General features: G+C 38.0%; 1 protein-coding gene across 1 annotated transcript in view; it reads right to left on the bottom strand.

Moving 5' to 3' along the window:
- LOC149789174 (prestin-like) overlaps positions 1 to 15217 on the bottom strand; it is a 223794-nt gene that overhangs the window by 186439 nt on the left and 22138 nt on the right. Inside the window, exon 2 of the mRNA XM_089975301.1 lies at positions 7568 to 7923. Within this exon, the coding sequence (XP_089831427.1) occupies positions 7568 to 7923 (356 nt within the window). The remainder of the gene's footprint in view (positions 1 to 7567; positions 7924 to 15217) is intronic.

Genomic DNA, 15217 nt, shown 5'->3' with positions numbered 1-15217 from the left:
GTTTTTGTATTTCTCTGTTTTTCATGCCATTCTTAAAATCTCTTGGAATAGGTTGAGCTTCCTCCTCAAAGGTTTTCTGATGAAACAGTTGAAGACGTTGCAGTAATGGTCAGTGCCGTTGCAATCTTTCTGTTTCTAACATATCTCTTCTATCCATCAATGATTGTAATTCTTCTCGAATGTGCCATATCTAGGTGAGATTAAGTTTAAAAAATTATTGCGATATCCGTTGTTAGTACCAACAATCCATCGTTTGTATGAAACTAAAGTTAATCTCCGTGTTTCCTTACTATCCAAAGGTACAAGTGTGATGTCTTTCCAGAAACTGAGCCATTTTTACCTTCTTCATCATCTCATCCTTCCATTTAACAGAGGTCCAGCAATCGCTATTAACAAAGGAGTAGCCGCTTTTGACGATGGCCACGACAACATGGATATAAATCCTCATCCGTAAACGAGTTTTTGATTTGTCTTTTTGACTCATGAGCAATTTCTTTATCACGAGCTGACTACAAAACTTGACGATGTCGTCCTAATTGATTGTTTTTTCTCTGGTCCAAAAGCACCATACCGTTCGAAACGTTAAAACAACATTCATATATGGTGTCGATGATTTCTTTTCGTGCTTTTAGAATTATTTGCTGTCGCATAGGAACACTGGAAAAAGTCAGTACGTGCAGATACCCCATTGTTTACCAAAAAGAGGAGAGAGTGAGTATCGGCAGACATCCCAGTGTTTACCTAAACACTGGAAAGAGACACTACCGGCAGACACCCACGTATTAACCTAAATACTGGAAAGAGTCAGTATCGACAGACACCCCTGTGTTTACCTAAACACTGGAAAGAGTCAGTTCCGTCAGACATCCAAGTGTTTACTTAAACACTAGAAATGGTAGTACTGACAGACACCCCAATATTTACCTAAACACTAGAAAGGGTTAATACAGACAGACACCACAGTGTTTACCTAAACACTGGAAAGAGTCATTACCGGCAGACATCCCAGTGTTTACCTAAACACTAGAAAGGGTTAGTACCGACAGACATCCCAGTGTTTACCTAAACACTGGAAAGAGTCAGTACCGGCAGACACCTTAGTGTTTACCTAAACACTTGTATTATGTATATTTGATTTAATTTAATTTAATTGTTTGTTTGTAAGTTTGAAATTTTTATATTCCGTTACTTGCTATTGTAATGCAACTTTATTTACTGGAACAGAGTTCAATTATGACTGATTTTTATTAATATTATTGACGTGAACAACTTTATAGAAACATTGTATATAATGCTGACCTATTTCCTGACCTTGATTCAGAACCAGTGATAGTTTGTAATAAACAACATTTTTATATTTTTTAAATTCTTTCTCAGAGTAAGATTCATAAAGTAGAATCATGGCCATACTTGGACTACGTGTTAAATAACATGTATCAATTAGGTTTTTCCACAGGAGTGACCCACATCCGGGAATCTATTTTGCGTTGTAGCTAGATTTATTGTTGATGCTTTGAGAAATAATAGTGATACTTGCCGTGAAACTGGAGACGTCCATGTGTTTTATGTTGTGACGAGTTTGGGGGCAAATTATTTTATTTTATTTTAAAGAAAAGTGATTCTTTTCCTTGGAAATACTAGTACTCTAAACTTTGACAAGGACATTTATCGAAATTTATACAGAATTTAGCTTGGAATATTATTTTCTGTGATTCAGCAAAGACTGTTGACATATCAGTACGACGTTGACCACAACATACGCCATCGCTTTCCATTTTGGATTTCAGTTTCATTAGAACTTTTTGTTTCTAGGATTTCTAGTTTTCAATTCTTGGATTATTTTAGGATTTGATTGGTAAAACCGTTAGTTCATTTTTTCAATTCAACTTTTTGTTGAATTTTATAAAGCTTGTTGTCTTCACTTTGTTCTTTTTACGTTTTGTAAGAGCCTAAACACGTAACAAAGAAAATTTGGTTGCTAGACCCGGATATATGAATTTTGGCTAAAACATTTCAAAAAAGTTTGTTTTTTGAAATTTAAATTCCCCATGTTTTTTTAAATTTTTTTAAATCACAAGCTTTAATTTTCATTTTGGAAATCTTTAGTGAAATCAACAGGCTTTTTTAAAAATGTCATCAAATGTGGAAATCTTTCTTTCAAATCCTACCCAGGAACAGTTGGACTGTTTGAAAAAAAGATAAATTGATTCAACTTTGCAGAAAATATGATTGTGGAATAAGTTCTTTCATTCTTTCAATAGCTGTTGATAATTCACTAAGTCTTGAAAACCGTCACTGACTTCCACCCATGAAATTCGATGCAAATTTGAAGACGGGTATAGTAAGTCTTATGATGTTTTCGTAGACTAGTCTTATCGTGTGTTGGCACAAAACATCTCTTTCCGACAGTGGTTATTCGCTGGTAAACAATTAGGATCCCTTTGCGGTCACTTATATCTTGACAAACTTCCAGTAAATGCGTTCTTGTAGCTCACGAGACGGATTCTAAATGTGCTCTTTTAAACTATTCATTTACAGGAATTATGTTGTCAAGAAGTATTCACACGTTTCAGATTGAATCTGGTGGTAAAGCATATCGATGAAGTTTAATTATTATCTTGCCTCACGTCGTGAAGGAGTCTCGTGTTGATGCGATGCATTTTGTATAGACTTTGTGTGTAAACCTATAAGCGCGAAATATTTCCTGGATTCATTCACATATAATTCTAAGAATAAGTGTAACATTGTATATAGACGCCATGACATCTAAAATCTTACAAGATAACATTTTCAAACTAATCAGCCATTTAATAGCATTCAGTTACTCGAGGATTAAACGTCGATGTCGTGAAGGATGTAAATGTTCTTTGATTTTCACTTGAATCTGTACAAGGTCAATATAAATGCGTTCTCGAGCTACCAAATACAAAATAATATTTTCTCCTTTAAAGCATCCATGAGTATAATGATTCTGGTCCACCAAAGGTGGTTAGCGACAACATGGAGACGATACGGCGTGTTCAAGGAATCTTTACTGTCCATTTGAATCGTCAGACCACAACTGCAACAATGTATTTGGCTTCCTCGTCTCATGTAGACAAGTACTGTTTTAAATAAAGATTTGTGAGTAGGTCCTTCCATATCTATAGGCGACGTTTTGTAAAGATTTGGAATAAACTTTCAAGATTTTCATAGCCTGTCAAAGTTATACGAAACGAATGTTCAATGAACGTGGAGTCATTGCTTGTGTCGAGTTTCATCATTCGCAATATTATGTATGCCATTTGAGGTCAACCAATTCTTAACAATGTAACAATATAACCTCAACGTTAATTCCCGTAGACACCCATAAATTGGCACATGCTTGTTAAACCTATGGATATTTTCAACATATGATTTCCTGTAGACAAGTGTTATAACCCATAATGTAAACCTACGGTGTGATGTAAATTCCAGCAGACACCTCAAGTGCCCCATATTATTGAGGTCAGCCTGTTTTAACATTGCCATAATGTTGCCACATTTGAGGTCAATCACGTCTAAGAATGTAACAAATAAAATTTATAAGTGTTTACAGGAAATTTCATGTTCAAAAGGAGCATTACATTTCCCTTTTGTTGCCGTATGTAAACAATGGCGTAACGGATATTCCCGTTTATCCCCCAAGTGGTCCATATAACTACTTATATTGGATATCAGATTGGCATCATGTTCATTACGACAAACGAGATATTACATGATCTCTTGTCAATAGAACCATTCATCTAGGAGAGGTAGCATACTATTTTCAAGATCGCTGCTGTTTCGGCCATGATGGCTGCTGGAGAGCAGATCGGCGCCATTTTTATTAGGATCAACTCGATATTATAAGAAGTCTTTCAGCGAAAACCCAATGTTGACATGTCAATAAATTCAGGAAAAGTAGTGGCAACAAAATGTTCAAGATACCCACTATGTTGTCCATATAGAATATCTAAGCGGCACCATCTTCAAATAGAACTAACTAGTGATCATTAGAAATATTCTAAAAAAGCGTGTTGATACATCCAGGTGTTTACACATCCAGGTGTTGATACATCCAGGTGGAGTAGTGAGAACAAGAGTTTCAAAATGGTCACTGTGGCGACCTTATTGTATCTGCGAGGAGCAATTTTCTCTTCAAAAACTAACATAAATTACAGAAAGTCTTCTGGTGAAAACCCCATGTCAATATTACTTTTCGTTCAAGAATCACATCAATAACATGATGTTAAAGAATGTTACTGTGACATCTATATTGGGCACCAGATCGGCACCATTTTCATTTAGGAGAAATATTCATAAGAAGTCTTCCGGTGAAAACATCATTTCAGAATAACTTTCCGTTCCGTATTAGTAGCGATGGCAACATTTTCAAGATCAATGCCGTGTCGGCGATATTGGACGTCCAGTCGGCACCAGTTTGATGTAGAACCAACTAGACATCATAAAAAGTATTTTACTCTTTTACTGTAAACCTTATATAACCCTCCATTCCACACCGACATCAATATGCTACTCTCTTACGACAAGTGCAACCTAAACACAAAATCAGGTCCAAATGCGTGATGTGGAACAAATGTTACTGTACGGAAACCATTTTCTTCTTTCAGTCACAGTGACCTTGACCCTTTTACCCAGAAATAACAGGATTCTCCAATATCTCAATTACAAGTTATCAGCAACGTTTGGTGAAAATACATCTTGTGAAACTGAAGATATCGTGAAAGAAAACGTTAATGGATGGCACAATATGCTGCGCCAAAATAGCGCAGATATTTTCAATGGGTTTCATTTCTAATTTGTCTTTTTCCATGCCCCACCACGATACTGGCAGAGATACGTTATGTTACCCTTCTTCGTCCGTACATATATCCGTCTGTGTTTAGATCATTTCAGGCATTGTCATGGGTCTTCCGTGGTATATGAATACATTTAAAGTTTTGCTCATGTCTCTTTCTGATTACTCAAATTTTCGATCCTAAACACAAAAGTATGACATCCGTGTTTAGTAGATTAAAAGAGGATAAAATATTTGCGCTAACTATCTCTTTGACCATGGAAGACAACATAACCTTTAGTGTCCTTTATCATTCTTTGTAGGGTAATGGAGATCCATCGCCTTATGTAGCCATTTGTATTAAAACTAGGTAGTGACAACCTCCTTTTTAACTGATGGCAATATGGTCATAGAAAAATAGTAATACTTATTAAAATTAGGTAATGACAATCTCCTCTCTCATAATTTTCACATCCAAAATGACAAGATTGTGATTTTTTTTATATACAAAATTCAAGTGTTGGCACTTTTGGGTAGAATTGATGTAGTGAGGGGGAATAACCTAGTATATTACTAAATTTATTTTATTATAGTAATTACGTCTCTTATACGTTGGATGCATTTGTTCGGACACCTGTATCTCGTAATAGGCGACAAATGGAGGCAGGAACTGAAGAGGCTCAATAATATTGCAATCCTATATTTAATGAAAGGTATCGTCCGAGTAAATTAAACCCTTATCAACAGAACAAGCGACAAGTCCAAATTGTCAGACTTAGTTGTTGAAGAGGAGAGGAGAAAGAGGAAAAGGAATGTAAAATAATCGCATTAGTCTGAAATCTGTGAATAAGTTCCGTGTGTGAAACCCGATGATTGCATACTATATCTGGGAATTATCTTTCCTTCGCAAGAGATGTTTTACTGCTCTCTCTCTCTCTCTCTCTCTCTCTCTCACACACACACACACACACACACACACACAAATAAGGAATTGAGGCAAATACAAACAAAGAAATAATGAAGTTTGGTCATTGGTGAATGTGTTTATGAAAAATCCAAAAGAATAATTTTAATGTGTCATTTTGTAGTTTTGTCGAACACTACAATTAAACACCTATATAACTTTAAATATGGTAGGCATACAGATATAAAATATCATACTGACGTATGGTCTTTTTGTCCTATAATGAAATATGAGCTTTATTGTCCTATATTAAAATAGGATCTTTTTTGTCCTGGACTGAAATATGACCTTTTTTAATCCTATACTGAAATTAACCTTTATTGTCCTATATAGAAATATGACTTTATTGTCCTACACTGAAATTGACCTTTATTGCCCCATATTGGAATATGACCTTTATTGTCCTATACTGAAATATGGCCTATATTGACCTATATTGAAATATGACCTTTATTGTTCTATACTGAAATATGGCCTATATTGACCTATACTTAAATATGACCTTTGTTGTCCTATACTGAAATATGACCTTTGATGTCCTATACTGAAATATGACCTTTGTTTTCATATTAACGAAAGCTCTGAATGTTCTAACTTTGGTCAAAATGGGTATGATTCTAACAAATTTGGATTACTTTCTGTCCCAGCCAACAGAATCATCCATTCCACAATAATATTTGATGAAAGTTGAAACTATCTTACCTACAATTCACAATTATTTGGATGCATGTTGCAAGAATAATCTAAAAATATTCCATATCGTACATTGCCCTTTCGTGCTGAATAAAACGCTAGCAATCAGTTTTGTTCAGAATGAAAGCAACCAATTAAAGAGCACTGCACGAGTTATGATTTTGGGAGTTTTCTTAAACCGCAGCTAACTTTTGAGTCCATAGATTAAGATCAGTAAATATCACTAACACCACGAGAAACCGATTCTTGGTGTTGAAATATGCCTCTTGAAATTCGGACACATTTCTTGTTTTTACCATTGTGTTTCGAAGAAAAGGTGACGGATATGTCATCCCGTCTACCCCGCACGCGTGATTAACGTAATATATTTAGTATTTTATATCCCAGCTTTAAATCTGACAGGACAAATCTAATATGGCCATCAGTGTGCAAAAAGATCTTACGCCGGTGACTAAAATGTCAGTTTTGTCGAGTAGTGCTTTGGAGCATGGACATGCTGTCGAAGTGGACTGACGTACACGGATATATATATATATATATATATATATATATATATATATATATATATATATATATATATATATAGAGAGAGAGAGAGAGAGAGAGAGAGAGAGAGAGAGAGAGAATTCTAAATAAACTCCACACAGAACGGAAACTGCTATCCCTGGATTCTATAGGAGAATGCTTGATAATTGTAGGCAGAATTAATATTTTAATACAAATAATATTATCATACAGGTTAGATAATTTTTTTATTCGTACTCTACGGAGATTCGAACCCAGTTCCGTGGGTAAACTGCACTCATCGCCTTGCCTGCACACACACGAGCTCATATTCCCTCACGACTAAGCACACAAAAAAGATGTTATTCAATTGGCGTTATATGCACTCGTGTGTAGCACACACACTCGCATGACGACCTAGTAATTAATATGTGTATTATAATTAGTGTATCACTTTAGTTTCGTGGATATAATTTCACCACATTGCTTTTCATATATCCAGCAGTTACACAACTTAGTTCGTTCTCCTGGGCAATTGCCAAAGCAAATACGTACCATGCAAACATAAATATTTGTTGGGAAAGTGCTAGATTTAATTTAAATCTTACCTTCATTTTGCAACGGAGTATTTGGAATTATCCCGTTCTGACTAACTCCCTTTATTTCATGTTTAGGATGATGTCCTGTCTGACAGGAGATAAGAAAGATTTCAGGAACCTTGACTGCTTGATTGGTCTCATTCGGTTCTAGAGCGACATCGTTTACAGTAGAACTGGAGGCATGGACCGTCTCCTCTTGGACATACGTGGAGATGCACGCTCCTATGTCCTTCCTTGAAGGTGGCAGCTCTTTTGTATCCGAATGATCACTTTCATAGGCGAGGTTGCAAAACGTGATGCCAGAATCTTCGCTCTCCTCATATGCAGACGATTCAGATTCCTCGCCAGGTGAAGAAAAATCTCGGCTGCAATAAATCCAAATTCGCTTGATATTTGTTAGTAAGCTTTTAAATGAATGTCTTTAAACTGCTTGCTGTAAAAGTTATATTGTCACCCTCAAGGATACTAAAAGGCGACGAACATAATTGTTGCATGTACAGTCCGTGTATTCTTGGACAACAGTAAATATACATAAAAGGAAGAGCCTATTTTGTGTACAGGGGACGCTTTTCAAATAAACTAACGAGATTTTAATGTTCGAAGCACTTAAAGGAAAACTCCATAGTCAAGGAATAGAGCTTGGAATACTATGTTCTACGATATCAACGTAGGAAATCAATATGCAAACCTACCCATATAACAGTAAAGCACTAGTCCGTTTCTTGGCTTATTGTAACACTGCAATACCACAGCTTATAACTGTACAATGTTTCTTTGATTTTGTTCGGAAAATTAGGACGAGGATACATGAATGCGGCAGCAGAATTAATAAAAAAAATATGGATCAAAATCATGAAAGTAATTATTTTGTTTTTGCTGCAACAATTTTTCAAAGATAATACTACCACACATAATCTCATAAACATCAAAGAATTAATTATCTTGAAATTTATACTATGCTGATAGAGATATACGTCTTCTCATGAGAAAATCAGAGCACGCGACGGGCAGTCCGTATTATTACTCTGTAACGTGACAAGATTGGTATCTAAACCCATCATATAAGAAAGTTTCTTATTATCCAATATCTTTTGAAATTGGGAAAGAAATTACACAACAATGACAGCATAACCACCGAAAAGAATAAAGACCGTCTCACTAAATTTAAAGGAAAAAACGAAACAGACACACCAAAGACCATTCAAGAAACAGAAATGAAAATCCTTTGGATATCTATCCAAAAACCAAGCATATACTCAGAACCTATAGAAAAACACGTGCTTGAAGAAGGTGAACACAAGTGGTGTTGTATATTCGATGAATTCAATGAAACACGTACTTGAAGAAAGTGAAAACAAACGATGCTGCGCATTCGATGAAATCGGTGTTGTGCATTGGATGAATTCGATGACTGTACTCTGAAAGAGGCAACAGACTTCCAAACAAATGTCTAGAAAAAGACGAATCGCTATGGAAACAATAAAAACATAGTCGTGGCTCGATTCATGGGATATTATTGGCAGATTTCCATTTAATAATATTAATAATAACAATAATAATAGTAATAGTTTATGAGGATAATATACTTGTTTCAGATTCAAAATTTTTTTACATGTAATCCTTAAAGAATAGAATATTAAATCTATAAATGCAATGTATATGTACAAAACTATTCTTGCTAAACTAACCATTATAATGATTACACGTCAGTGTCCACACACACACACACACACACACACACACACACACACACTACATTAGAGTAAACAAAATTAATAAGATAAGCATTTAGGTTTAGTAGATGGGAAATTAAGAGGGGCATTCAAGTTGGGTATCTCAGTTTCTTTGAGCCAATTATAATCAGGTAAAGTGTTGTTTTTTAAAAATGTCATTTGAAATTTTGTTCCACATCACTGTTACAGAATATGTAAAATACGATTTGTTCAGAATCGCGTTAAATCGTAGGAAAATGAAGATACGGACTTAAAATAGACCACAGCTTGTGTAAAAGGAAGACCGTTGAGACATTGTGTGGAATCATGCAATAAAACGATTTATATGTCAAAATAGCTTTAAAGTAATTTACCATACTAATACAAATTAACCACCCTCAATCGTAGGAAAATGAAGATACGGACTTAAAATAGACCACAGCTTGTGTAAAAGGAAGACCGTTGAGACATTGTATGGAATCATGCAATAAAACGATTTATATGTCAAAATAGGTTTAAAGTAATTTACCATACTAATACAAATTAACCACCCTCAAAGACACCCCCCCCCAAAAAAAAATAATAATAAAAAAATGATAGTCTTTTCGTGTAATAACTCTAGCTGCTTGTTTTTGGAGCTTAATTATCATACTAAGATTAGCAGCATACGAAAACAGTCTTTCAGTAAGGCTATTCTGGCGGTAATGAAGAACACACGAGCTTCATTTAATATTCCCCACTACAGATACCTGTCACTATTACGCCTAACCTGTTTGATTTTCTGTTATTTAATTTAGTTCCCTGAACAGATATACTGATAACCTAACATTTCTTGATTTGTTTGCCTTCATTTTACTTTTATTGAATTATAGGTGTTTTTGTATTTGTGTTTAAGTACATTTTATTGGTTTTGCACCGGAGTATCGAATTATCAATGTCCTGTTGTAAATTTCTTTAAGAGAACTGGTTGTATCGCTGATTGCACATACTGTTGTGTCATTTTCAGCAGCTTTCGTATGAAGTGTCAAATCGTTAATCAGAAAGAATAAAGGGCTAAGTAAACAGTATTTTGAAACTCCTCCTCTGACGAGAAATGTGGGTGGCCCTGAAAAGGGCCCTTGGGTTTATGTTAATATGCCCTTAACATAAAGGGCATCTGCAACATCTTCTTCGTCTTAGGCTTCGTCGAATGGTAGGTCCATACACTAACACTCTTTTGAGGCATCCTTGCCTCTCCACGTAAATCCTACGTATCCATAGGCTGGTGTCGGTCCTATGGATAACTGCCGATTTGGATCGGACATACATCGGTATGTCCGTCCTGAACATCATCGAAGATACACGGGTGGAAGATTCAACGTCGGTCCACATCTTGAGGCGCCGAGAACAGGTGAATCAATGCAGTGAACTGCGCTTATTTATAGGTAGAGGAAGGATTGAAACGGATTGAGTTCATTGACCAATCCAAACACGCGTTACATAATTCAGTCAGCCCGCATCCAATCCGAAGAGAGCAGTCTGTGACGTCACGTGGTCTATATAGATTCGCTAGCGCCTGTGTGCAGTCAATCTATGCGACAGTTATTCAACATGACGGAAACTCAGAAAACGATCAATTGGGGTGCACCAGCAGTGGAGACCACCCAAGGGAACCCGGACTTACTTTCAGAAGAGGTAAATTGGGATTTTGTGGATTTTCTTACCTCGCAAGAATTTGTTCCGGAACTTGTTTCACCTTCTTCATTACCGCACGTGGAGAATTTTAGACAGAGACAGAAAGAAGAATTGGAGAAATTTATACAACAGCAAAAGGAAGCGGAACAAGCTTTTCTTCTACAGCAACAGCAGCAAGAAGAAGAGGTAAGAAAAAAAAAAACAACAAGAAGAAGAAGCAGCAGCAAAGAAACAAGGGTGTGAAAATCAAACGGGCACGGTACTGTTAGACATTTTAGCGGAGTTAAGAAGTCTGAAACAAATGTATCAGATTTCTTTATTACGACCGAAGAGAATACGACCTTCCCGAGCTAAACACTGCAACCCTGTGACTAAGCCTACCGTACCACCCTTAGTGATTTCAACCAAATCATCATCATCATCATCAACAGTACGCAGTCCAGAAGTAGGCCTTGGCCGTGGCAAAGGCTTAAGACAGTTAAAGTTGATTGCTTAAACTCACCCCTACACAAAAAGGCCCTTTTCAGGGCCACCCACGTCTCTCGAAAAGAGATAGACTTTCAATTGCCAACATTCATTCAAACTAAAACCCCCCCCCCAAAAAAACATTTTACCCCCTATAGTAAGTGTCTGTGTATATGAGTGCGTGAGTGTAGCTTCTTATTTTAAACTAAAAGCTCAAACACACTTACCTTTTATACCTAATTTATTCTTTTATAAATATTTACAATCCAATTCACAATTCACAACATGACACTTTAAAAAGTTCATACACTTCTTCTGTCTCATTGTTCACTCTCTCTGTTTTTTGAATTTCTTCACAGTCACAGTCTTTTCTCCTCTTCCTCCTCACTTTCTTCCCTTCTTCTTTTCTTTTCCTGTTTCTTTTTCTTCACCTGTTTGTTTTCTTCCTATTCTTCCTCTTCTTCCTCTGAAGAATCCCTCTCTTCTTCTGACTCTTGTTTCTTTTTTGGGCAATCTGGAGACCAATGTCCTTTTCTTGACAATGATAACAGGTATCTTGACTTTTGTTCTATTTTTCTATTTTGACGGTCTGGACACTCTGAAGACCAATGCCCTTTCTTCTGACAGATATAGCAAGTATCTTCACTTTTATCTCGAAAGGAAGGAGAGTAGTCCATGGGCTGGTCTGAAGGAAATTTTCTAATGACCCCTCGCAACGCTCTGATGAAACGTTCCATCTGGGTAGTCACTTCCATCGTTGTGTTCGGTTTGAGAGTGAAATGAATAGTGAAAGGACAAGACACATACCCTTTATATACACTGGTCTGCCATGACTATAAATTAGTCCATGGTGTTTAAATCTTAGTCATTTGACTTTTTGCTATCAAGATGAAACGATCCAATTCATTTGAGAAGAAAGAAGAAGAAAGTAAGAGGCAGGAACGTGATCAATCGCCTCGTACCAGAGCTGAAGTCTTGGCACAAATTCATGCCAGTGACTTTGAAGAGGACATGAGTGAACCAGAATCCGAACCCTCTAAACAAAGTTCACCACCCTTAGTTAACCCTGAAAAATACTATTCCATTCGAGAGACAGAAAAGCGCTCCTCTAGAAAATTTAGAACCACGGCTTACAAATACACGGTGAAGTTTAAAGATTTCAAGTCCGACGTACCCTTAGAGAAAGCAGAAGGGTTCATCACCGGGGTGTGGGATTCTTTGCTTACCACACTCAAGCGACAATGTCAACCCAAAGAAGACGATTGCTTGAGACTTTCCATACAACACGACGGTTTGAAATCCCCTGTTTGGATCGAGTTTAGCAGCCCTGCAGAATTGACCGCTTCCAAAGTCATGGACAAGATTCAACACGTACAACAATCCAATGACCAGTTTGACATCACCGATGGAAAAGCCACACTGGACATGACCCACGTCTCTCCTCCTCAAGGGACTGGCCATAAAAAGGTCTTATTGGTGGACGGCCTTCGTAACACCAAAACAAGCCTCGTCCGAATTAACAACCCTCAAGACCAGATGCGTTTAGCCAGGGCTATCGTGGTTGGACGAACCTATGCCAACAAGAACGACACGGCTGAATGGAAAAGAGAATGGGAGAACATCCGAAAATCGAACCGAGCCAAACAACGAAACGAAGCAGAACTTCTGTTCCAACAAAAAGGCCTGTCCAAAGACTCACCCTGTGGCATTCCTGAGATGCAAAAAATTGCAAGATACCCTAGCTCCACGATACACCTTGAAAGTGCACCCTCAAGAAGTGCGTGGGCCTCTGTTGTTTCGAGGCCAATATTTTAAGGACGGAAAATACATTCACCTTTATCATCACGATGAACATTTCGATACCATTACCAGTATCACTGGATTCCTGGGATACAAATATTACTGTGAGAAATGTGACCGTGGTTATAATAATCGAGAACAACACAAACATTGTGGATCGAATGCTCAGGATGTTTGGCCTCTCAACCCTGTCTGGACGAAGGACAAGAACCAGTGCATTGTCCAGCTTGTCAGCGCACGTTTGTCAGCCTACCTGTTACCAACAGCATCTGAAGACGCAAGGTTCACAGAAGAAATGCGCTTGTCAACTGCTGAGATTGTGCCTCACGTGTGGACAAGGCATACGTACCAATAGTGCCAAGGCACACGTATGTTCAGGAAAGAAAACATGTCACATTTGTCACCACATCGTGGACTTGGAACACCAATGTTACGTGCAAACATACCAACCCCAACCAAAGGAAGATGACGGTCACAAGAAGAAGAAGAAGAAGAAAGGCAGTTTCATCTTTTTCGATTTCGAATGCATGCAAGAGACTGGCATTCACATTCCTAATTTCTGCGTGGCTCATCGAGCGTGCGAGAAGTGTATTCAAGAACCTATCTTCAGTTATTGCCCTCACTGCAGGAAAATTCCTGGAGGGCGTGAAAAAATCTTTCGAGGACCAAAGACGCTAGACGATTTTGCCAAATGAGTCTTAGACCCCATCGACAAGACGTGGAGCCAAGAGGACATCGAACGTTACGGAGATTGTCATCGTCATGCCACGGTGATGGCTCACAATTTCTCCGGATACGATGGACAGTTTCTTCTCAGATACTATACGGAACAAGGCACCGAGCGTCCTAAAGTCACTTTGAACGGAGCCAAAATCATTTTCATGCAAGTGGGACAAGTACAGTTTAAAGATTCGATGAGCTACTTGGCCATGCCTTTGAGCCGAATGCCTAAAACATTTGGAATGACAGAAATGGCTAAAGGGTATTTTCCTCACTTTTTCAATACCGAAGCCAATCAACACGCCGTTCTACCCTATTTACCTGAGGCTCACTATTACGACCCTGACAACATGCGTACCGAACAAAGAGACGCTTTCTACGCTTGGTACCAGGCTCACGCCTCGGACCCTTTCGACTTTCATGAAGAAATGCTAAAGTATTGTCGTTCCGACGTGGACATTTTACGGCGTTGCTGTGGAAAATTTCGAGAACTGTTCATGGAACACGGAGGGGTCGATCCTTTGAAAGAAGCTTGCACCATTACCAAAGCGTGTTCCTTAGTGTACCGCCAACGATTCATGCCTGAAAACACCGTGGCTGTCATCAGTCCTCAAACGATCAACTATGTCAAACGTCAATACTCGGTCAAAACCCTACACTGGTTACATTACTTGTGCGACAAGGAAGACAAGTGGATTCAGCATGCCCGCAACGGAGGGGACAAAAAGACCATCGGAACGCATTCGGTCGATGGCTGGGACTTAGAAAACCCCAAGATCGTGTACGAGTTTAACGGTTGCTTATTTCACGGATGCCCCGTCTGTTACCCTGATCGTAGCACTAAAAATCAGTTTTTACAACGAACCATGAAAGACTTGTACCAGGACACTTGTCAGCGATGCCTAAAGTTAGAACAGGAAGGATACCAAGTGGTGGAAATGTGGGAACACGAATACGATCACCGTTTGAAAATCGATCCCGAGTTTAAACGGCTCGTGGAAAGCTACCAGTTCATGGACCCCCTGAACCCAAGGGATAGTTTGTACGGAGGAAGGACCAATGCCACCTGTTTGCTGTACCAAGCCGACGAAGAGAAAGGAGAAGAAATCAAATATTTGGACGTGTGTTCGCTGTATCCCTACGTGTGCAAATATTGTCGCTTTCCTGCAGGACAGCCGCAATTGTTCACCGAACACATCGACCTGAAAAACATTCGACAATACGAAGGCTTGATCAAGTGCAAAGTTTTGCCTCCCACGAACCTATACCATCCCGTCTTAACTCACCA

Source organism: Sinohyriopsis cumingii, chromosome 11 (genome assembly GCF_028554795.1).
Source record: "Sinohyriopsis cumingii isolate HCF-2022 chromosome 11, ASM2855479v2, whole genome shotgun sequence".
Taxonomy (NCBI): domain Eukaryota; kingdom Metazoa; phylum Mollusca; class Bivalvia; order Unionida; family Unionidae; genus Sinohyriopsis; species Sinohyriopsis cumingii.
The sequence above is the reverse complement of the archived record's forward strand: the minus strand, read 5'-3'. Positions and strand labels throughout refer to the sequence as shown.